The sequence below is a fragment of the Pteropus medius genome, unplaced genomic scaffold (assembly GCF_902729225.1).
Source record: "Pteropus medius unplaced genomic scaffold, Ma_sr-lr_union100, whole genome shotgun sequence".
NCBI lineage: Eukaryota > Metazoa > Chordata > Mammalia > Chiroptera > Pteropodidae > Pteropus > Pteropus medius.
Genome location: NW_024350927.1, coordinates 4350160 through 4374712, shown reverse-complemented (window position 1 = coordinate 4374712; position 24553 = coordinate 4350160). Strand labels below are relative to the sequence as shown.

The following is a 24553-nucleotide window of genomic DNA, read 5'->3' as shown; positions in this document are numbered from 1 at the left end:
GGGGACCCTCCAAGAAATGACGCTGTAGTGAAGGCCACTGGATTAGCGACCTCTGAGTACCTACGACATGCCAGGCTCTAGGGCAATAAAGCATGATCCCAGCCCACAACCTCAAGGGGTGCCCGTCTAGAGGCTGGGGCACCGCCCTATATGCCAGAAGCTGTGAGGAAGGAGGATCAGGATTCGGGGTACTAGTGATTATTCTGGGAGGGGTGTGGGCAGGAAAGCCTTCAGGAGGCGGCTGCTGTCAGAAGGGACATATGGAATTTTGTCACAGGAAGCATGAGGCCGACCTAGGTGGAGGAGGCGGCTTGGGCAAGATCGTGGGGTCAAGAAGAGCCCCAGACCGCTCTGCATCAGGAAACCCCGGCCCTCGGGGATCGTCGTGACACCAGGGTGGCTCTGGGGCTGCCTGCCAGGCCAAGCAGGAAAGGCAGCTGTGTTTCCCTGTGCGCGTTCTCAGTGCGGAGGCCTGTGAAGGGCCCAGCTGCCCCGGGCTCCAGCAGTCACAACTCCCAGGTGGTGGGCGGGGGCGGGAGTGGCCGGAGGGGGGTGGTGAGCAGGAACTCCACCACAGCTTCCGTCCCTCCTGAAGGCTGGGGGTCATTCTCAGGCAACACCTGTGGGGCTGCTGGGGGGTGGGTGTCCTGCTGGTATAGGGGGTCCGGGCGGGTGCAGCAGAGCCCACTGACTAGAGCACCTGTAGTACTTAGAACAACACGTGGCACCCTGTCAGTGCTCAAGAAATGGTCAGTGGTTGTCACTGTCATCAACAAATAACTTATTTAACGAGCACCATCTCTGGCGTGGGCCTCATGTTGGAGGCTGAGGGTCTAGAGTTGATGAGGCTGTCGTTTCTGCCTTGTGCATCGCAGACGTGTGTGTGCATGTGTGCACGCTCGCACAGGCACCCACACAGGACAGGAGGACACGTTGGTCTCCCATTTCAGCACAATGAGATGATTGTTGGGAGGGGCCGTATCCAACTCTCAGAGCCCAGAGGAGAAGGGACCTGAATCAGCCCTGAGGGAGTCAGGGAGCCAGGCCCACCCTCTGGCCAGCAGGCTCAGTGCCTCCACTTGCAGACGGTGTGTGTGTGTGTGTGTGTGTGTGTGTGTGCAGCTTGGGCGACATGCGCCACAAGACTTGCACTAGGGAGGGAGACAGGAGGTAAAAGGAGAGAGGGACTCTTCCTTCTTCTCCCTCTACCCCTCCCCCCAAAGGGAGAAGTCCCCATGTCAGTGGATAGTGCCCCAGCAGGGAGAGAGCCTAACACCTGCAGGGCATGGGATGGGATCTGGGCGTCAGGCATGGCAGAGTCCACAGGTGGCCAAGCTGATGGCTGTCTTTCCTTTCTCCTTCTAGGTTACAATCATCCCCTATGCCCTGGAGCCTGGAAGCGCATGCCGGCTGAGAGAATACTATGACAAGAGAGCCCATCGGTGCTGCAGCATGTGTCCTCCTGGTGAGGGACAGCCACCGGGCCCTGACCCTCAGACTGGCTGGGTCCCTGGGGTCTGACGCCTTGGAGGGAGTGTGTGTGCAAGGGTGGGGGAGGCAGGTCATGGTCCTAGATGCTTCCCGAACTCCTTCCGGTTCTCTGAGTTGGCCCCATGCGCCCTCTTGCTTCTGGGCCTTTGTACACGCTATTTCTCTTCCATACTGTCTTTCTCTGAAGCTCTTACATCTCCTTTAGACCGGAGCTTAGCTGTCCCCCTCCTCCGGAAGCCCTGCCTGGACTCACTGGCCAGATCCGGTTCCTCCTTCGACCTCCCGGTGGTCTCCGCTGTCCCTCGTGGCAGCGGCTCTTTTCGCCCCGCGCTGTCGCAGCCTGGCTCCTCTTCTGTTGCCGGCACTGTGCCTTCCTCCAGCACAGGGACTGGGCTTGTTCTCCTCTGCATCCCCAGCACCTGGCACCATGCCTGGCACTTAATAGATGCTCAGGACACATCTGACTGAACCAGTGAATGCTTACCCGTTTCACAGATGGTGGACTCGAGGACTAGCCCCAGCTGGAAGAGCCCGGTGGCACAACTCCCGGTGTTGTCCGTTCATTCATTCATTTATACAGTCATTCCTATAATGTTGATAAAGTGTCTACTAAGTGTCAGGCACCAAGTGCTGGGAATACAGCAGAGAGCAGGGCAGACAAAATCCTCGCCCTCGTGGGTTTTGCCTTCTAGTAGAGGCACAGATAAACCAACAGAGGAGACAGATGTGTGGTCCTATCAGAATAAGTGCCGTGAAGAAAACAAGGCAGGGTAGGGCAGATGGAGACAGATGCAGTAGGACATGTTTTATACACGGAGGTCAGAGAAGGCCCCTCCGAGGAGCTGACGCTTGAGCAGAGACATGCAGGAGGTGAGGGAGCGAGTCATGCAAATATGAAGGGAACAGCATGGCAGGCAGGAGCCGCAGCAAGTGCAAAGGCCCTGAGGAGCCTGTTTGGTGAACTTAAGGAATAGCAAGGCCAGCGTGTGGTCGAGTTGAGTAAGCAGGGGCCGTGGTAAGGAGTTTAGATTTTATTCTGCGGGATCCAAGAAGCCATCGGAAGGCTCTGGGCCCTTAGCCTGAGGTGTGGGCAGGTACATTTGTATGTGTCACTTTCCACAGCTATTTGAAGAGACTCCAGGAGAAGCGACTCTTCTTTCTTCTATTAACTGGCAGGGACTTTGTAAGAAGTTACTAGATTAACACAGCAGTGAGTATGGCAGCATCGGGCTCAAAGCTCAGAAGAGAAACTCCTTAAAGGTTTGCCTTGATGTTCTCCCATCCTTGGCATGCCTTCTCTTCAGGCCTTGATAGGAAACTATACTACGTTTCTATTTCCTTTCCCCCTCTCTAGTTTATTCTCTCAGGGGGAGAATTTTAGCTAACTATGAAGAAGAAAGGAGCTGGCAAACCCATTCTCTCTAAAGTGTGACTGACTAACAACAGGCATTTCCAATGGTGGAATTCCAGGCATCTGAAAAGAGCGGAGGGGAAGATTTTTCATGAGCAGTGGGGGTTCAGCAATAGAGTGACAGCTGGTATATGCTAGACGTGAGATGGGAAGGAGTAGGAACCCCATCAAAGAGCCTTTGCAGCTAGGCTACAGAATTCTGGGGTTCTGGGGAACAGTGGATGAGGCCAGGATCTGGGCAGAAGCCCTGCCCCACTGAGACCTCTGACCCTTGCTTTCTCAGGCTACCACGTACGGTCGTTCTGCACCCAGACCTCAGATACGGTGTGCTCCCCCTGCGAGGACAGCACGTACACCCAGCTCTGGAACTGGGTCCCTGAGTGCTTGAGCTGTGGCTCCCGCTGCAGCTCCGGTGAGTGGGCCCAGCGAGGGGTGGTCCCCAGTGTCCTGGCCTGGCCACCGCGCACTCCAGCCCCTTTAGCTGACAGCTGGCCGGGATCACCCCAGGCCTTTCGTTTCCATGCCCCGGGGCATCAGGTTGCACCGGCTTTTCAATGGCATTTTTATCCCGTGCCTCACTGAATCCTCTTCTGGAGCCCCATAGGGCAGGCAGGCCGAGAGCGCGGGGGGAGAACTGTGCTCCTTTTAGAGCCGAGGAAGTGGTACTTTGGAGAGCAGCCGTGGTCGCTCATGCTACCATGTGGCTATGGGACTCTGTGCCCAGTGTTCTCTTTGCCCCATGCTGGCGAGAAGCGGGGCCAGCAGCCTGGTGGAGGTCAGAGCTCTCTGTGGGTGGGGAGCGGGCTGAGAGGGCAGAGTGGCATGGCGGTGGGCAGGGCCAGCGGAGGCGGGAATGACCCTGGGCTGCCTTGCTGCTCCTCCAGACCGGATGGAAACTCAAGCCTGCACCCGGAAGCAGAACCGCATTTGCACGTGCAGGCCAGGCTGGTACTGCACGCTGAAGTGGCAGGAGGGGTGCCGCCAGTGCATACCGCTGAGCAGGTGCTCCCCCGGCTCCGGCGTGGCCACACCAGGTACGGGACCGGGGCCAGCAGGCCTTGGGGACTCCCTTGGGTTTCTCCTTCATGGCCATCGGCTCTTCAGCCCAGCCCAAGAACATTGTCAGCGGTGGCCAGGTGCCTGCGACCCGGGTATCCACCCATCCCCCATTCATTCTTTCTTCCAGCGCACCTGATTAGGTACCTACTCTGTGCTAGGCCCCGGGGAATCCAGAGATGGATCAATTAAGCCCTAAGCTACTGGAAAATCCGGTGGTGTCACAGGAAGATGAACCCGGGTGGCCCTAGAGACCAGGAAATCACTAGAATTAGTTAAAGGACAAACTGCCCAGCTGTGTGCGTGCGTGCATGCGTGCGTGCGTGCGTGTGTGTGTGTGTTTTAAGGGGTAGAAGGCAGGCAGAGGTCCATGGGCCCCTCAGATTGCCCCTCAGGCTCCAGTGCCAAGGCCTACCCGTGGCTCTGGGCCCTGCAGTTGACTATGTGTTGAGCATCTGAGTTGGTGACAGATTCTACGTTTTCCTTGAAGCCACTCCAATGTCAGACGTGGTGTGTGCTCCCTGTGCCCCGGGGACATTCTCTGACACGACGTCATCCACGGATACTTGCAGGCCCCACCGGAGGTGAGTGTCTGAGTCCTTTGGTTCTGGAGGAGCAGGGAGGGGCTGTCCCCGGATGATGGCGGGGTCCAGAGCACGGAGCAGCTGTGCCACGGTGCCTGAAATCCCCCCATTCACCTCCTTGCCCAGCTCTGTTCGATACCAGGACGGGTTTATCTGACAGGGTGAGGGTCCCAGGACAGAGCACACGTGGGAATCAGCAGCCTTACCATGGAAGTCAAGGCTGAGTGGGGAGCATCAGGACAGGAAGGGACAGCGGGCCTGGTACATGGACTCCCTCCCCCATCCCAGCTGCTGGCACCCTTGCCCGCCGGCCTGCCTCCTACGAGGGAGCCCAGTTACCCTGAGCCATTCTGTCCTCTGCTGACCCCTGACCGAGCCTCCTCTCTGCTCAGCTGCAGCTCTGTGGCCATCCCTGGCAACGCAAGTATGGATGCGGTCTGCGCATCTGTGCTCCCCACCCCGAGAGTGGCCCCAGGCTCACCCCTCATGACCCAGCCAGTGTCCACGAGATCCCAACGCGTGGAGTCAACTCCGGGGCCCAGCACAGCTCCAAGCACCGCTGTCCAGCCCCCGATGTTCCCAAGCCTCCCGGCTGAAGGACGCAGCACAGGGAACATCTCTCTTCCAATTGGTAAGTCAAAGGGGCCCATTTGTCTTCCTTCCCTTTTCCTTCCTATCTCAGAGACTTACTCAGAGCCCTCTGTGGTGGTGAAACTTGTCTTCTTCCAAGACCTGATGCCGTCACTAAGAACCCTTGGGTGTGGAGAGGTGGGGCCAGCATTTATCTCAAAGTGGATATGTTCTTCTGATGGCCGGTTCTGATGAACCCCTAGGTTGTAGGTGGGCTGGGCCAGGTTACCTTGTGGGCTTCCTCTGTGGGGTTAGAACTACATCAGGCCAGAAATCTCGGACCGTGGCCCTCGGGCTGAATGTGGCTGAATGTGGCCGACAGACATGTTTTGTTTGGCACACAGTTTTCTGTTTGTTTGCTTTGTAATTGAATTTGAGACCTCTGGACTGGGCTTGCCCCTCATCTGAGACAGCCCCAGCCATCCTCAGTCACTGACTAATCTGCTGGGTCCTTGATACATTTGAGTTTGCTTTTCGCAGTTGTTTTGAGCTTCGTTTTCGCTTCTAGGCCTGATTGTGGGTGTAACAGCCTTGGGACTACTAATCATAGGGATGGTGAACTGTGTCATCATGACCCAGAAGAAAAGTAAGTTTCTGTTTCTTCTTTCCTTCATTCATTTGTTCATGCATCCGTTTGTTCAGGAAGTTTTTCTGGGGCGCTTTCTATGAGTCCAGCACTGGGCACAGCTTTATGGGATATGGTAGTCTCAGTTTTGTAGGAGTTTAGAGCCTGGGGCAGAAGACGCTCCCACGAACTTATCTAATGAAAGCAAGCACCATCAGGGCTGTCCAAGGGGCGGGATTCTCGGAGTCCGGGATTCTTGTCTGGGAATCCTGGAGGATTCGGGCCTTATGGAGCAGGTGACATTTGAGCTGTGTAAAATTTTGATGGCGGGGGGAAAGAAGGCGTGCTAAGCAAAGGGCATGGCACGAGCAGGGTGGGGAACCGGAAGGATGGTTGGGGAGGCGGGGGTGGAACGATATCAGACCAGCCGGAGGATTGGGCGTGGGGTCTTTGTGCACCTCGTCTGGTAGGTAATCGCTGCCCCGAGGGCTGGGCCTACTCCACGGGTTCTGCTTGGGCCTATGCTGCCTTCTTAGTTAGAACGGACGTGGCCTGAGGAAGTCACCCTCCCTGACTTGTCCCCTGTCTCCTCTTTGCAGAGAAGCCCTTCTGCCTGCAAGGAGAAGCCAAGGTGGTGAGTACCCCCCAGCCCTCCCCCTCCTGCTCCCCTGCTCTCCTCCTCGGTGGGTCAGGTTGTCCCTCAGGAAGCAGCAAGTTCTGTAGATTGGTCTGCGCAGTGTCAGGTGACGTGCAGAGCCCCAGGACGCTGAGGAAAGGCCAGCCAGCGTCTGTCCTCGGGGCTTAGGCAGCCCTCCATGGGCTCATAAGGGAGACTGGGTGTGAAATGCCACATCAGGGAGCAGGTGGGTCAGTGGTGTCAGTGGCAAGCGTGTGGTCATGGATCTGTGGTCTGACCTGGGGCAGACGTGAAGTTGCCTGTGGTTCTGTTTCCTCAGCATTAAATGGGACAGTGCTGCTCGGCCCGGCTTGCAGGGCTGTGCCACCTACACAGCTGGCATCCATCCTCGGCATCTCCGTGGTACTTACAGAGCACTTGCTCACGGAGCAGTGGTTTTCAAGCTGAGCGCTGGGGTACCACAGAGAGCCCCGGGGGCCGTCTCTGGGGTTGGGATGGAGGCTAGTGGGCTGGCCCCTGGGTCCCCCGATGTGAATCGAAGCAGCTGCCTTTGATGTTTTTTATAAAATAGGGTCTGTGGAGGACGTTTGTTAGCAACAAGACACTGACGTCGTATTTCATCAGTTCTCCATTACGAAGGCATTTGGCTGCCAGTAACCAAAACCTCAGTGGTGGAGGACTAGGGAGAGGGCGTGGCCGTGGCGTAAGCCAGTACTCAGTGGCTTCTGTCATGTTGTACCTGGTAGGCAGGGTCGGGTTTTTACTCAGTTTTTCAGTTTTACAGACGAGGAAACAGAACCCCGGGAGCTTCCTCCGTGTCCCCCTTCCTGCCGGGGCAGTGTTTTTCAGCCAAGGCACTGTTGATATTTGGGGCCTGATAATTCTGTTGTCAGGGGCCGTCCTGTGCCTGGCAGGCTGGTAGCAGTATTGCCGGCCTCTCCCCACTAGATGCCAGCAGCACTGCCTCCCAGGTATGACAACCAAAAACGTTTGCAGACATTCCAAATGTCCCCTGGAGGTCAGAGTCACTCCCAGTTGAGAAGCACCGGGCTAGGGGAAAGCTCAGCCCTGGGTGGCCCAGTGCCTGAGGTTTGTACAGGGCTTGAACTTGGTAGGGACCCCGGACCGATTTCATGTCTTGATTTTGATGACAAGCAAAGAGAGACAGAGGGAGAATGTGACTTGTCCAAGATCACACAGCAATATGTCTCTGGACTCCTGGCCCAGTGCTCAGGACCTGCCCTACAGTGTTTTAGCACTGGTTTGGGGGTTCAAACTGTTTCTCATTCCCCCCAGGGCACGAAGGCCACCCCTTTCTTTTTCTGGCTTCGGTTCAGCGGTGCTGACAGCTGCTGCCTGGTGGCATGCAGAGCAAGTGTACCCTCCAGGCTCCACGCCCACAGCCCAGCTGCCACGTTCTCTTTCCCACCAAGGGTTTCCCAATCCTCAGTGCAGTGAAGACGTCCTGGGTGTGACTGGCAACCTCTGCTTCTCCTTTCCCTTTGCTGAGTTTGTCGTTCGCTGAGTGCGAGCCAACTCCACTGTTTCTTGAGTGCTGTTGTTTGTAGAGACCAGTGTGTGCTGGTAGCTGGCCTTCTGGGCAGGGAAGAACACCCCAAACCCTGTTTGTCCTGTTAGCTCATTTCTGTGTTGTAAACACACCCGCTATGGCCGATTTCAAGCTACCCAGGACCTACTAAGTGTGGAGCTGGGAAGAATCACGCACTGGTCTGAGCCAGCCCCACACAGCACTGGCTGAGCCCCGTGCCAGGCTGTGTGCCTGTGCTGTGGCACTGGAGCCTCACACACCCCTAGGAGTTACATGACACCATCACTCCCGTTTTACAGATGAAGAAACTGAGGCTCAGAGAAGTTCTCTTACCCATATAATGTCAGACTAGTAGGTAAGGGGCAGAGCCCAGGTTCGAAACTCACTCTGAAACTGCAGGCTTTGCCAGGCCAGACATTAAAGGCTGCTGCAAGTACCTGAGCCCCCAGCAGGGCCCACCTTCAGAGGCTGGTCACTTTCCCAGGTGCCCTTCCGTCCCCAGGCTCCCACCCCCTTGGTTAGCCTGTGCCCCACTCTTCCTCAGCTGGCCAACAGTGGTCCCCGCTACAAGGCTGCCTAGTAATGCCCAGGCCTAGGCCCCCGAGGTGGAGACTGTGGTGACTTAGCTTCCCCTGTCCCTCCTGCTGCAGAAGTAACTCCGAGGTGTGGCGGGACAGTGGTGTCCCTTTGTTTAGAAAAGGTCAGCATATCCACAAGTGTGAGCTCACCCACAGTCACCCCCACAGGCACACTCATGAGCGAGCTCAGGTTCAGTAAGTAGAGTGAACGTTTGCGAGGTGCTGAACGTATGCCAGACACAGTTCTGAGTAGTATTTATTCTCGTGGCCATGCTTCGACACAGGCAGTGAGTGTGACTGTTGCTCTAGTATCGTGGCCCAGGAACTTGGGCTCAGAAAAGTGAAGTAACTTTCCCGAGGTCACATTGCTAATGAAAGTGGCCCGGAATGCAAACTTAGGGGTGCTCCTCTTCCCCACCCCCAGCACACGCACTAACTGCGCCTCTCACAGATGTGCACACACACACACCCCTATCCCACGTAGACACACGCCTATCTGCACTGCACACACCCGCACACCTGTGCATAGAAGTGCATGACCCTCATGAGCACACACTTGCACATACGGACAGATACGCAGCCTATGGGCATCCGGAGGACCCAGCTGGTGGCTCTGCCAGAGTTTCTGCTTCTGCTCACAGCAGGGCTGGACCACGAGGGGCTGGGAGGTGAGAGGGGCTGGCTGGCGGACATCCTGTTTTTTGTATGAACTCCCTCAGTAACCCCTCTTAGTGGAGTCCCAGCCCAATGAATTAGACTCGCGGGATGCATCTGCCCCACTCAGAGTCTGCCTGAACTTTGCAGCTTGTGGCTTCGGGGGAGGGGAGGTCTGTGACCTTTGGGGGTTTCTGTTCTGCCTGGCTCTAGCCACAGGAGGAGCGGGACACAGGCCCGAAAAGCCCCTTCTCTGGGAGGTCGTAAGGAATGACATTTGGATGCTCTTCCCTCCCCGGCCTGTTCGAGCTCAGAGCAGGGCTAGGAGTGGGGTCCAATGGCCAAGGTCAGACCACCTGGGCAAAGTTCAGCCTGAACTAGAAATGACCTGCCTCCCTCCGAAGCCGGCGCGGTGCACCAGGGAGGCGGGATGCAGTGGAAATCCAGCAGCTCTGGTACCCGGATTTTACTGGGGTCCCAGTCAAGGACCCAGACTCAGGCTCCTCCTGCTCCCACTATGGATCAGCTGTATGATTCTGAGCAGGGACTCACACTCTCTGGGCCTCCATGGCCTCACAGGGACTGTTTACTAAGGACCCTCTCACCCCAGAGTAAGCATACGCAGCCTCAGCATATTGAGGGCTCCACAGGGCTCAGGTGTTGCAGCACAGCAGCTCTGGTAGGTGGGGCTGGGGGCCAGGGGCTTCGGTGATTGGCCAGTCCAGGAAGGGATCAGGTACTCTGCCCGCTACTCAGAGCACACCTGGAATTTTGGAGTAAGGCAGTGGGGTCTCAGCCTTGCCCACGGAGGGGGTCTAACGTGCCCCTGCCTCCCACCCCCTAGTAAATGCCCACCCTCTGCTCTTCACTTCCCCCTGTTGTGCTAAGATGCGTCTCACCAGCCCTTCACTCACCTCCGTTCTTATTATATCCTAAACCTTCTCATCCTGGCCAGTAAGAATGTGGCCCCTTCCATCTCCTTTCTTTCTGGGGTCGAGCGATCACCAGAACCCCAAGACAGGGCTTGTGTGCCTGTCCAGTTAGTGAGGACAGACAAGAGCCTTGGAGTAGAATTTCCAGGTGCTCCCCGCTCCTAGCAAGGGTGTCTGCAAACAGAGACCTGGTTTTGAGCCTCTAGAGCTGAAACCCCAGACACCCAGGAAAGATGTCATGGGTTTTAGCCCTGCTGTACCATGTCCTAACTGTGTGACCTTGGGCAAGTCACTCAACCTCTCTGGGCGTTGGTTTCCATAGCTGCAGAGTGAGGTTAACACTAGGCTGTTGGAAGTATCAGTACAGGTGACATCTTGGAAGGATGTCAGAACAGCACTTGGCACTGGATGGCACTCGAAAGTCGGCTGGACTTTAGTGTTATGATTCTTGTTGTTGTTATTTGTGTTCCGTGAGGAGAAGCCAGGTGGAGTCACAGAGCAGCGTGAAGAGTGGAATCTGGAAAGGGTTTCTAGGCAGCATGGCCGGGGGTCCTGGAGAGGAGGAAGAGGGGCTCTCTGCCCTGGGTTGATTGATCGAACACAGGGGCCAGCAAATTTTTTCTGTGAAGGGCCGGGTAGTAGATGTTGTGAGCTCTTGGATCATGGGTGTCTGTCACAACTCCTCAATCCTGCCTTCATAGTGAGAAAAAAGCAGCCACAGACAGCACATAAACAAACGGGAGTGACAGTATCCCAGTAAAACTGTATTTACGAACACTGAAATTTCAGCTTCACGTAATTTCACATGTCGTGAAATAGTAATCTTTATGTTTATTTTCAATCATTTAAAAATGTGAGAACTATTTGTAGCTCACAGCCCGTGCAGAAATGGTGGCAGGCCGGGTGTTGCCTACCCCTGATGTAACAGACCCCCCGTATGGTGCTCACTATGTAACAGACGCTGTTCTGAGCACTTTACAAATATTCAGCCATTCAGTCATCACGGTAACCATAGGGAGAAAAAAATGGAGGCACAGAGCGGTTAAGTCACTCGTTTAAGGTCACGCAGCTGGTGAGTGACAGGGTCATGACTTGGACTCACATTTCTGGCTCAGAGTCCATGCTCTTGGCTGCTCGGCTGGGCTTCATCACCCTGTGCTGACGGGGTGACCTTAGAGAGTCACTGTCCTTCCCTGGGCTTCTGTTTCCTAATGTGAAATGAGGACGACAATCCTGCTCTGCCTCTGAGACGGTTTGGTGAGCACGGCCATCCGGTCCCCACCCGCAGAGGGCTCGCACTTCAGTAGGGCAGCCAGATGCTAATCGCAGAAACCACAGAGAAGCACGCCTCCTGAAAGCAGGGTGTGTGGAAAGAATGTGTGGGTGTGGGCAGAATCGTCATGCAAACTGTGAAGTGCTTATCGCATGGGATGTAGACGGTGGTGAGAAGGAGGAAGGGAAGAGGAGCTGGCTGTCAGCTTGACCGCTGTCCCTCCTCCCCTCCCCATCCAGCCTCACCTGCCAGCTGATAAGGCCCGGGGTACTCCGGGTCCCGAGCAGCAGCACCTACTGACCACGGCACCAAGCTCCAGCAACAGCTCCTTGGAGAGCTCGGCCAGCACCGCGGACAAGGGGGTGCCCACAGGGAACCAGCCGCAGGCACCGCACACGGAGCAGGCCGGTGGGTCCGGGGAGGCCCGAGCCAGCTCCAGGAGCGCAGGTAAGAGGCAGGAACCCACCTGGCTTCAGCCCCCTCTTCGTGTTTCTCCCCAGTTTCCGTCCGAGCCGTCTCCTCCTGGGCCTGCCCTGCAGGTCGAGGCCTGAGCTCCCAGCAGGACAGCGTTGGTTCTCCAGCCTCACCGCCCCGCTGCCCTCAGCTGTAGCGCTGAGCCTCAAGCTTCCTTCGGTTCTCTGAACCCACAAAGTTTCTCCCACCTTTGCCCATGTGGGGTCTTTCACCAGGAGCACCTTTCCTTCTAGACAAGCCCAACTTGTCCTTCGAGTCCCCAATATCCAGGCAGGGAGTTTTTCTATATATTATAATATATAATAAAGTATTACACATTAATGTTATAGCATTATATAATTATTATATGATATTGTATCATAATTATATAATATTATATATTATTTATAATATAGTATTACGTTACGATCAATTGTATTTTACAGATGAGGAAACTGAGGACCACAGCTTGTTCAAGGGCACACAGCTAGTAAACAAAGAGCCAGTAGTCACCCCTGGGCGCTCCGGCTCCAGAGCCTCAGGCGGAAAGTACTATGAATAAATGAGGCCTCCAGGACTCCACTCACTGTGGCTTGTTGACCGGTCCCTTTGGGCCTGTGGCCCCAGGGTTTGGTGTGGGGTCTGGAGAAGCCCCTGCTCCCTTTACACGTCTGCATTTGCCTTGGGTTTGGTCTGTGGCAGGTGTCACCCGGGTGGGTATCTCTAGTGCCCACACTGGAGGGGGGCCCCTGCAGGGGTCCCCCAGAAAGCCTGGAGCTTTTTCGGGCGTGTTTTATGGTGAGAGGTCAAGCCTGCTAGCTCGCATCTCTCCCTCTCCCCTGGCAGTGCTAGCTGGTGGGAGGTCAAGGAATGACCATGGATTTGGGTCATTCCCAGATGCCCTCCTGGCCGCTCTGGTACTGTGAGAATCCGAGCTGGCTCCCTAACCCCACCGAGCCTCAGTTTCCTTACCTAGAAATGAGCTGTGGTGCCTCGTTGGCAAGGGTGCAACACCCATTCCTACCTGTCACCTGACTCAAGGGTCACTTCCTCTCCTGGCCATGTGCGTGGACGAAGTGCCCCACTTATACGTCCCCATCATAGCCCGCCCCTTCACTGTGAGGCCTCGTCTGTGCCCGCCCCAGCCCGAGCACCCTCTGAGGGAGGAGCTGGGTTGGCGCCTGGCAATGGTGGGTGGCCCTAAACGTCTGCTGAATGAGTGAGCTCCAACTGTACTCCTGGTTTTCAGCCAGCTTTGAGTCAACTTTCTGATCCTTAGCAACGCCTCTTCCGGCCGTCCTGCCGTGGCTTCCTCCTTAGGCCCAGCGTGGACCCCTTCTCTGTTCATGCCCCACCTGCCTCTCTGGCCTCTGCTCTCCCGCCTCTCCCTCCCACCCCGACACCTGTCTGTACTGTGGGAACGGGTAAACCCCGTGCTCTGCCCTGTCGTGGTCGCCCTGTCCGCCCCCACAGTGTCTCATTCACAACGTGCAAAGGCCGTGGTGACTCTGGGTGACATTTGGGTGCCGCAGAGGCCCAGGGTGGAAACTTCCTTCCGGTCCCATGATTTCAGCCCTCCCTCTGCCTGGCCTGTTTGGGGGCTGCTCTGAGTAGAGCAGCTTGCTGTTCAACCTCCCCTGAGACCCCCAGGAATCAAGGGAGCAGGGCTGGAAAATAAACAGCCAGCATCTTTGAATGCTGTGGACACCACGTTTGTTTGGGAGCTCAGCAGGTCCCCCCAGTAACCGCAGCAGCCATCACTTTTTGGGGGGCTTTTGTACATCCGGCCCCTGGCTTATTCGTCATTTGGTTCCTCACCAACTAGTTAAGAAACTCAGATGTCCACAGGGTGGGAAAGTGGGGTGAACCTGTACCCCGAAACCCTGCCTGCCAGTTGCGTTCAGTTATGTGGGTCCTCACTGGCCAGGTCTCCCATATCTGACTCCCAAGGGCAACCATAAATCCAGATCTTTAAAACGTAAACTCCTGGATGTTAAATGTTGGCAGCCAGTTTACTTAAAAACACAACCACTGACCAAGCATGATGCACTTTGGGCTCATTTCTTTTTCATTCAATGTGTCCCCATGATAGGCACTAGAGACACTGTAGGGAACAGTCCCCGCCCTCCTGGGCTTAGGACCTGGTTGGAGGACATAATGAGTAACCCAGGAAATTGATGGTACAAAGGGAGGAGCCAGCGCCCTGGAGATCATAGCAGAGGGTGGGACACAGGGAGTGATGGGTGGGGTGGGAGAGGGAAGTCAAGAAGAAGGAGACTCTGAACTAAGGCCTGAGCGAAAGGAAGGAATGAGCTGTGAAAATAGGGAAGAGCTTTCCAGGCGGAGGGAGCACAGAGCCTTTGAGGCTTGGAGCTGCAGGGAGGTGAGTGTGGCTGGAAGGAATCCAGCCAAGATCTCAGGAGCAGCAGGGGATGGCGCGGGAGAAGGCAGGTGCCAGGTGATGCAGGGCCTCTTCGGCCGTGGTGAGGACTGTGGTGATTTGAACAGCCAAGGAAGTGACCTGCTGAGTTTTGAAGGGCTGGCTTTTGCTGCTGGTGGAGAATGGACTGCCGAGTACAGACTAGGAGCCAGGTGGAGGCTGTTTACACCAGAGAGACTGGATGGAGGTTTACATGGACAAAAGCAGGAGGCGGTGAACTTGAAGTGTCTTTTGCAGGTGGACCAGGCGGGAATTATTGATGGATTGCATGTGGGGTATGAGAAGAAGATGGATTCAGGGCTCTGGGCCTGAAGCTGGGTGGATGGCCGCAGTGTGAGCTGGCCGAGGAGGAGCAGGCGGGGTGGGATTTGGAGGTGGAATCAGGTTGAGGTACAGAACAGGTGGTTGAATATATGGGGCTATTTAACCCCGCTTCGCTGAGAATGTCACCCCGTCTCCAGGAGCCACGCAGGCTCAGATATATGGCAATGAGCAAGACAGCTGTCCTTGCCTGCGAGGAGACAGACAGGGTCATCCTGCCCATTCTGTCAATAGGTTAAGTGACTTGGTCAAGTTCACAGGGGCAGAGCAGGAATTCAAACCGAGGATGGTCAGGCCGCAAAGCTCCAGACATCCCAGTCTCAGTGATGAGGACAAACTGCCACCTCACCCCACTCTGGACCCCAGGTTTATGAGCTCTTAGAGGCAGCTCTGTGCAAAGGAAGGAGATTAGCTGCAAATGAAGACAACTTCGGGGTCCGTGCTTCATCTCCGTAAAGGAGAAACTGCAAGCCCTTCGATGTCGCTTCTTTGGCAGATACAGATAAAGGGCCAGTGACAAGTTCTCAGCTCTTGGACAGCATTAGGATTGCTGATGCCTTCCAGCAGTTATGGGAGAGTGAGTCACCTTCGCAGCTTGGCCAGTATTCTGTGACGTGTGCTTGTCCTTGCTCGCTTCTCCGATTCTTTGTGGGGAGTGTGCTTTGTATTTGGAGCACCTTCGCCTGTACTTTGTAGAGTTGGTTCCTTCCATCTACGGGCTGAGGGGAGCTGGGTTTTCTTATTTGACAGGTGAGGGAACTGAGGCACACAAAGATTAAGTGACTTGCAGGGCTGCACCGGAAGCGGGGCCTCTTGGTTCCTGGCTCAGCGCTCTTTCTCCACGTGTCTTAACCTGCCTTTTGGGCAGGAGGCGGGCTGTGAAGACATCCTCGCTCTAAGACCCCCGACTGACCGCCCTCTCTCATCTTGTGCAGAATCTTCCCCTGGCGGCCATGGGACCCAGGTCAACGTCACCTGCATCGTGAATGTTTGCAGCAGCTCTGACCATGGCTCTCAGTGCCCCTCCCAGGCCAGCCCCTCAGGCTTCCCAGAGGACGAGCAGGTCCCCTTCTCCAAGGAGGAGTGCCCTTTTCGGTCCCAGCCAGGGGCCTCAGAGACTCTGCTGCAGAGCCCGGAGGAGAAGCCCCTGCCCCTTGGCGTGCCTGACGTCGGAATGAAGCCCAGTTAACCAGGCCAGTGTGCGCACCTCACAGCCGAGGTGGGCTGCCCCTGGGCCTTCTTGGCCCCACCCCCCAGCACTGACTCTTTCTGGGCCAAATTCCTTTAGTGGCCTCCACAGCCTCAGCCTTCCTGTCACTTGCAGGCAGAGGGACGAGGCAGGGAGAGGCGTGGGAACCCCTGTCCTGGCGTGTATCCTTCTGTCAAGGCTGGCTAGATGTGCTGGGCAGCCCACGGTGAGCCCCTGCCTCTCCAAGCCGCCCCCTCAGCTGGTCCTGCGAACTTGGCTTCCGAAGCCTTTGTTGTTTTCATCCCTGGGCTCTACCTGGCGCTGGCTTCCCGGGAGGCCCCAGCATCCTGCCTTCCAGGTGGGCCTGCTGGGGAAGAGGGGCGCTGTGTGAATCATCCATGGAGAAGGGGCTGCGGAGAAAGGGCAGCGCTTTAGCCTGATTGCTAAGACTGCAGGCCGGTCCCAGCGAAGGGGCGAGGCTGTCATCGGTCAGACAGTTCCATGCAGGGAAAGGGTGGCAACCCCTGTCGGGGGTGGAAGTCTCCTGGGTTGGCTAAGGACCCTTGGAAAGCACCCCTCAGACTCATTCCTGCTAGCTCCACCTCTCATACAGTGGCGTGAACAGCAGACACCCCGAGAGCCCAGGCAGGCGACTTGAAGGAGTGCCTGGCCTGGGCAAGACGGCAACCCTCCAGCAGGAAATCTTTTAACATATGACAGTTAAAGGAAAAAAGTGAGCAGCGAGCAGGCAGACAAGCCACCAACACAGCAGAGCCGAACTCTCGGAGTCTGCCTCCTCCGCCTCTGACTTTCCCGCCGGTGTACCCACAGTGCCAGCCCTGCCTCCCTCCCCCGCTGCCTGGGGGCAGCTCCAAGGCCACAGCTTCTGTCAGGGAATTTCAGGAACCTGAGATGACTGCGGCTCCACAGCCGTCTCTCTCCTGCTACCTCAGCCTGGACCTTCCTCCTGTCTTCCCCGGACTCCCTCCCACTGTTCCTGTGAGGTGCTGAGAGCCAGTCTGTGTCCGCGTGTCTGCGTCATGTGCTGTGGATCCGTGTAACCAATGTCGTCAGCTCGGACGGCCTTCCTGAAGCAGCTGAAGCCGACAGTTTTGCCAAGGGGTCCTTACCTATTAAAGAATCAGCCCCACTCCCCACAAAAACACTTGTCCACACCCTGCAGATGACGGACAAGTGTGGCTTTGACCAGATTCTGGAAGGAAGGGAACTGGGGCTCCTTGAGAAGCCATTTGGGTCCATGGTACATGGATCCCTTGTTTAAAAATTCCTCAACTTGAACTTAGCAGCTGAACTTTTAGAGGGTAGGAGAGTCCAGCCATTACCATGGAGACAAGAAAGGCTTCCTGTCCTGGAATCCAGATGTCTTACTGCCTGGACTTGGCCAGGGTCTCTGCCCACATTGGACCTTGCACTGCCTTGGAGCACGTCTGCCCCCTGGTGGTCAGTCCTGGGAGGACCTCAGGCCTCACTGCCATCATTCCCAGCAGATCAGGGAAGCGATGAATTAAAAGGAGACCCTTTCTGGACGTAGTCTCAGTTCCCTGGCTTGTGTTACCCCAAATGACGAGAGTTTGCACTGTATACTGAGCATCATTTCTACTTATAAATAAACTTTTCATTTGTTTTACGTGTTAACCCCTAGCTGGCTCTGCCTTCGGGGCTGAGCTGGGATTTGTCCGTGGTCCTGCTTGCCTACCACTGATGTATAGAGGGAGATAGGATCATGGCCACTGAGTCTGACAAGCCCATGCTCTAGCTGGACCCCAGAAGCACCCTCCTGACAGCCGTCCTTTGCTGAGAGCCTGCCTGCTCCCTCAGGCCTCTGAACAGCAAGGCAGCTCCCTACCCAGAAACTCCCAGCTGGCCTCAGAATGTGGCCTCGTCTCGGGCCCTGTCATCTTGGTCTCCTCAGCCTGCTCTTGGGGTCAGGGTGGGGTCTCTTCAGATATGCTTTTTTACATGCAGCTTCTCACTCATGGGAGCGAGGCTCTGGCCTCCAGGAGTCCCCAGTCTAGGTAAGAGCTATGTGTCCCCTAGCTGAGTGCTCAGATGAGCAGGGGTGGGGAGGAGCACAGAGGAGGGCCCTGGGCGCAGCCAGGGGATTGCAAAAGGTTCTAGAGATGACCTCTGACCTGTTCCTGAGGCATAGCTGATTTCCAGAATAAAAGGTAGGGAAGAGGTTGCAGGCAAAGGAAGTTCATGTAGAGGCTTGGAGAGGAGAGGGGCCTTGGCCTTGAATTCACTCAGCCTACCCCGGTCACTCACCCTCCTTCCTGGGCACAGCCATCTTCATTCTTGGTAATTTCCCTGTACCTTTTCTCCTCAGGTAGCCCTGCCCTCTACCCGATCTCTGCCACTCACCCTAGGCTGGAGCTTGGCAAATGTTTCCTGTAAAAAGCCACAGAGTAAATATTTTAGGCTGGGAGGGAGGTTGTCACAGTTTCTGTCACCAAGCAATTCACCAGCTCTCAGCCAACACCAACAACGTGCCTACACATTGAAGATCTGGAGATGGTGGTGTCAGATCCTATAGGTTAGGGGCTCAGTCCTGCAAGACTGTTCCCACTTCTGACACGATTTGCAAATCCAGGATGTCACCTGTGCTTTGTTGGACTGGCTATAAATCAGAGATTCCCTCTTGGCACTTTATCACTTGTTAGAACCACTCACAAAGCTCAGGGAAACATTTACTTACATTTAGCAATTTATTATAAAGGGCGCAATAGAGGACACAGATGGGCAACCAGATGCAGAGGTCCACAGGGCGGGGTCCAGAACAGTCCCTGGGGAGTGGGGATGCACTGCCAACCTGGAAACTCATCTCAGTTCCTTCGCGTTTTTAATGGAGCTTAATCTGCAGCCCCCTCCTTTTCTCAGAGGTCCTCAGGTCGGGTGGAGAGTTTCCACCCTCTCTTCACTTGGTCTTTCTGGTGACCAGCCCCATCCTGAGTCACCTCATTAGCATAAACAGATGTGCTCGAAAGGGGCTCCTTGTGAATGACAGAAGACACATCACTCAGGAAATTCCAAGGGATTTAGGAGCTTTGTGCCAGGAACTGGGAAGAGAGACCAAATATATTTCTTCTTATACCACAAGTATGACTGTATTCCAATAAAACTTTATACCGACATGCACCCGGTGGATTTGGCCTGTGGTCTATAGTTTGCAGACCCCTACTCTAGACTTGTCATTACAAGTAGCCACGACCATAATCTCAGTGTCAGGCATCCCACTCTCCCTCACCTTCAGCCCCAACCCCAACGCTACCTCTGTCTCCCTCACTAGGACCTGCAATTCATTGCTCCCTCCGTCCATCCTATCTGCCATAAAGACCATATGGCCAGTCATTTTGTCCCTTGCATGCAACCTCAACTCCTGGTCTTCCTCCTGCTTTATTGTTCTCATTCTGGTTAAATCCAACTCTCTGTGCATGCCACACCTATACCTGTTCACCCATGCACCTGTATGGGGCAAGGTTGAAACAGTCAACTACACTGGCTGGTCTCACTGTAATATCTATAGTTAAACACTAAGGGGGCCCTTGGTGCTGCCCACAGTCACAGTATGCCCCCCTCCACTTCCTGGCGTATTAGTTTCTTATGGCTGCAAACTTAGTGGCTTCAAACAACACAAATTCAATCTCTTACAGCATAGAGGTCAGTCTAAAATTAAGGATTGTCAGGCTGCTAGGCTCTGGACGACATTCTGTCTCTTGGGGCCCTTGAAGAGAATCTGTTTCCTTCCCTTCAGCTTCTAGAAGCATCTTCGTTCCTTGACTTGTGGCCTTTTCCTCCCTCTTTACAGCGAGCAGTGTAGTGTTTTCTTTAGTCACATCTCCCTCTTCCTTCCAAGGAGGACATGTGTGATTTCGTTGGGCCCACCCATCCAAGATCCTGCTGGGTAGCATAATCACAGATTTCAGAGACTTGGATCCTGACGCCTTTGTGGGGCCCATTCTCCAGCCTATCAACCCCGCCATCCACACACACTCCCACACTCTAGAGAAACTTCTTCACACCCTCTCTTCCCTACTCAAGCCTCTGATCTCACCCCATCCTTACTTTCAGCTGGTTACCCAGCTACCTGTTTCGGGGCGAAGATAAGCACAAGAGAACATCCTTAGGCTCCCCCACCACGTGTACCTCCTGCCTGCATCTGTCTTCAGCTTCTCAGCCTTCTCCCCGTGACGATGGTTATATAGCCAGGCTGCTGGCTGAGGGCATTCCTCTCTCTGCGCAGGAACTCAGGGGCCCTCCCACCCCAAGGACATGGCTCTGGCAACTCTCTCTCTCCGTTAGCATCGTTTTCCCCGTCTCCTGCATTTTTCCTGTCTGCGTGCAAACATACTGATGTTTTTCCTATTTAAATGATAACATACTACCACACACATTATTTTTTGACACTTATCAAACAATAAGTGTCAGTGAAGATGTGGAGAGATCGGAACCTTTGTGAACTGTTGACGAGAATGTAAAGTGGTACAGCTGCTATGGAATGTAGTATGGCAGGGTCTCAAAAAAATGAAACATAGAATTATCCTATGACCCAGCAACTCTGCTTCTAGGTATGTAGCCAAGAGAATTGAGAGCAGAGAGGCAAACAGAAACTTGTACGCCGATGTCCATTGCACCATTGTTCGCAACAGCCAGAAGGTGCACGCAAACCTAGTGTCCATCAGTGGATGAATGGATAAACCAACGATGGTATATCCATACAAAGGGATGTTATTCAGCCCTGAAAAAGAAAGAAGCTCTGACACACGCTACAACGAGGATAGACCTCGAAGGCATTATCCTAAGTGAAAGAAGCCGGTCACAAAAAGACAAATACTGTAAGGTTCCACTTATGTGGGGTCCCTGGAGTGGTCAGATTCATAGAAACGGAAAGTAGAATGGTGGGTGCCAGGGATTGGGGGTGGGGAGGGGGATGAGGAGTTAGTGTGTATCGGGTACAGAGTTTTCGGTTTTGTAAGATGAAAGGGGGTGGGTGGTGGTGATGGTTGTACTTAACACCGCTGACCTATACCCTTGGGCATGGTTCAGGTGGTAAATTTTATGCTCGTGTACTTCACTACGAGAACGACAAATACTCTCTTGAAAACAATTCTCCCTCTAGTTACTGTCAGATTTCCCAGCTATTATTAACAGCAAAAACCCTTAGAAAATGTGGTCCATTTATATTTACTGTCTCCAGTTCATCTTCTCCCATCTTCTCTTGAGCTCACCCTAGCGAGGCTATGTCCAACGCAATGCCACAGGTCCTATTGTCCAGGTCGCTGCTGACGGTCACACTGCTAAATTCCATAGTGGGTCTCGGGCCCCTTCTTACTTCCTTTCTGGGCAGCACGGTCCCGAGTGACCAGACCCCTCCTCACCTGGCTCATGGAGCCTATACTCCCCTGACTCTCCTGCCATCTTGGGCTCCTGCCTCTTTTGCTGGTTCCTCCTCATCTCATATCGGTTATTGTGCCTCTTCTCCAACTCCTGCTCACTCCCTTGCTGGTCCCATCCAGCTTCTTGACTTTACGTACCACAGATGTACCCTGCCAGCTCACAGTGTTGAAGGGACAAATGTTTATTGTGCCTTCTTCCTGTCGGTGCTGAGATGCAGCAGCTACTAAAACAAAATGGGCGGGAAGAGAGACAATGAGAAAACACACAAACAGCTGAGAGCAGATGATGATGAAGAAAGTGAAGTGGACATGGAGGACCTTCCGGATCAGGAAGTCAGAGAAGGGACTGGAAAGATGACGTGGAGCAGAGGTCTGCAGAACGGAGGGAGGAGCCCCACGTTCCCGTCATAAAACGAGGTCTGCCTGCATAGATCACAATACCACAGGGGGACCGAGGCCAGGCGGGGCATAGTGAGAAGGAAAGACAGCGGTAATGTCCAAGGGCTTCTGCTGTCCTGCTACAGTGAGCGGTAGGAAAACGGAGTCACTGAAAAGTTGCAACCAGTAGAAAGACGCGGCCAGATCTACCTTTCGGAAGGATGTCTCTGAGTGCCAGGGGGACAGTGGGTTGGGGGTGGGGCTGTGGGGACAGGGAGGCTAGTGTTGTCCTTGGCTCCCATGCCCCCTCATTACCAGGAGGTGGGATGTTTGCTCTTGAAGGCTCCTTGCTCTGGCTATGTTGGGGGCTGGCTGGGCGAGGGCAGAGTGGAAGCAAAGAGACCAGCCACATGCTGATCATGCCATGCACATCCGGTTCCTCTCTCCGCCAGCTCTGTATCCTGCGAGGCTGCCCTCTGCAGACCACGTGCCCAGATCCTGCCCTGGGGCTTCCAGCAGGGTTTGCCCACGGGAAGACACTAGCGGAAGACTTGTGGGGTAGGAGGAGAGCGAGGCGGGGGGTGTATTTCATCCTTCTGATACCCCTTCCAGAGGCTTCTACCTGTAACCACCCCCTTGCCATGCTCTGCTGCCACCACTCCCTCTCTTGCCCCACCTATCCCTGGCACGGCTTCCCCATCTTTGCAATGTGGGTGATCACGGGCATTTCGGTGTGAGGGGGTGTCAAGGAAGACTCTTCCTGTGTCTCCTCTACTCTCAGTCCTCTACTTCTGACACTTCTGGTCACCAAATATGGGTTGTTGTTTTTTTTCCCACACCAAGCAATTCTGTGACACCAGCTGGGCGTGCTATCATTTAACTCAATTTTGACACTATCTACCCACAAGACTGTCCCCACTTGAGATGCCAGTCACAAGTCCAGTTTGCCACCTGTGCTTCTGACCCATTGTCTGTAGACTAGAGGTTCTCATGACCCCATTCTTGGGGTTGATTTATTTGCTAGAGCAGCTTACAAAGGATAGAACTTCAACTCAGCCAGATGAGAGAGATGCATAGGGCAAGATTTACGTGGAAAGGGGTGTGTGTGTGTGTGTCAGGGAGGGGGGTCCATGTTCTCTCTAGATACAGCAACCCCCCCCAGCACCTCCACGTATTCAGCAACCTGGAAGCTGAACGCCATCCTTTTGGGAATTTTTGAGGCTGCATTACAGAGCATGATCGATGAAATCATTAGTCATTGGTGATTGCCTCAACCTCTAGCCCCTCTACCCAACCCAGAGGTAGCAGGGTGGGCAGCTGAAAGTTCCAACCCTCTAATCACACGGTTGGCTTCTCTGGCAACCAGCCCCCATCCTTAGGGGCCTTCTAAAAATCACCCACTAACATTAGCTCGGTGTGGTTGAAAGGGTTTTGACATGAATAACAGACACTACTGGTTTCACCTTTCTGGCTCTAGAGCTATTTCAGCTATGAGGACATGGAAGAAATATTAGAACAAAAGATGCTCTCAGTGCTCTTATCACTTAGGAAATTTCAAGGGTTTTAGGAGCTATGAGCCAGAAACAGAGGAAGAAGATCAAATATATATTTCTTATCGCGGGCGTACCTCAGGGCTATTGCTGGCTTGGTTCCAGATCACCATCATAAAGCGAGTCGTAATATTTTTGGTGGCGGAGGGTCTTGATTTCAATTGGTAAAAAACGCAACATCTGTGAAGCACAATAAAGGGAAGTGCTATAAAACGAGGTGTGCCTGTATAGATCAAAATACGACAGGGAGTCAATTTGAAACGACCGAAGGCAGCCACCTGTCTGATGGGGTAGCAGTCACAATGGGCCAGGTGCGGCCCCTCCTGCCTCTCTTCTCTAACCATCAAGGAACAAGAGGTTTCACGAAGGCAGGGCCAGCTTGGATGGGGAGGGAGCAACTTTTTGATTTTCTTTGTTGGGTGAGGGGACTGATAAACAAAATGGATGTAGTCAGGCTCCCTCCTCACAAGCCCTGTGGTTTCTGGGGGGGGGGGCCTTAGCTACAGCGTCCTATGTAATCTTAGCTACAGCGTCCTATACAACCTGTAGAACGCAGGTACACTGTGATTGATTGTGATGGATTATAGCACCAGGCCTTAAGCCACTATTACGCACCTTGTTCTAAGAACAGCCCTGCCTGTGCAGGCCAAGAGCTGGAGCTGAGCCTGTGCCTTGCTGTGACCTGCCGCTATGCCTGAATAAAGCTATGTCGCATCTGCCCACGGCTCCTCACATACTCTTCCAGCTGCCAGAACTGCGCACCCCAAGCTTTGGTACCCCGAACCTGCAGAACACTGTTCATCTAGTTTTCATACATTTGTCACCATTATGGAGCACTCTGGTGGAGACTAGTACAGTAGCCAGGGGTCACGGGCCCACATATCCTGCCTGCCCAGGGGTGAAACCTGGTTCCCCCACTTTCTGTCTGTGTGACCTCAGGCAAGTTAATGAACTTCCCTGTGCCTCAATCTCATCTGTAAAATGAAGTGAAAATAGCACCTCCCTAGGACGTGGTTCCATAGTGTAGCGGTTAGCACGTCTGCTTTACACGCAGAAGGTCCTGCGTTCATGCCCCAGTGGAGCCATGGTCCATAGTCTAGGGCCATGCCACCCTGAACGTGCCTGATCCCATCTGATCTCGGAAGCTAAGCAGGGTCAGGTCTGGTTAGTACTTGGATGAGAGATCACCTAGGAAGATCAGAAGACCAGGCGCTGTAGGTATAAATAATAATAAATAATAATAATAATAATAATAATAATAATAAATAATTAAGTACCTCCCTCAGTGTAAGGGATTACATGAGTTATTCTCTGCAAAATGCTGGGAACTGTGCCTGGCACACAGCAAGTGCTCAATAAACATCAGTTGCTATTTTTTGTGCATATAGGTGCCGGGGATGCAACAGAGTCCAGGACAGACCAGGTTCCTGCTGGAGCTGACGGGCTGG

At 54.4% G+C, this 24553-nt stretch overlaps 1 protein-coding gene and 1 pseudogene across 1 annotated transcript in view; both read left to right on the top strand.

The window, feature by feature from the left end:
- Nucleotides 1-17419, top strand: part of TNFRSF1B (TNF receptor superfamily member 1B) — a 36137-nt gene extending 18718 nt beyond the window's left edge. The window contains exons 2-10 of the mRNA XM_039842187.1: nucleotides 1366-1465; nucleotides 3186-3314; nucleotides 3787-3936; nucleotides 4449-4542; nucleotides 4935-5173; nucleotides 5681-5758; nucleotides 6337-6371; nucleotides 11600-11807; nucleotides 15510-17419. Of these exons, the coding sequence (XP_039698121.1) occupies nucleotides 1366-1465; nucleotides 3186-3314; nucleotides 3787-3936; nucleotides 4449-4542; nucleotides 4935-5173; nucleotides 5681-5758; nucleotides 6337-6371; nucleotides 11600-11807; nucleotides 15510-15763 (1287 nt within the window). The 3' untranslated portion in view covers nucleotides 15764-17419. The remainder of the gene's footprint in view (nucleotides 1-1365; nucleotides 1466-3185; nucleotides 3315-3786; nucleotides 3937-4448; nucleotides 4543-4934; nucleotides 5174-5680; nucleotides 5759-6336; nucleotides 6372-11599; nucleotides 11808-15509) is intronic.
- Nucleotides 17420-24199: 6780 nt separating this feature from the next.
- On the top strand, nucleotides 24200-24317 carry LOC120585913 (uncharacterized; annotated as a pseudogene).
- The last annotated feature ends 236 nt before the right edge of the window (nucleotides 24318-24553 follow it).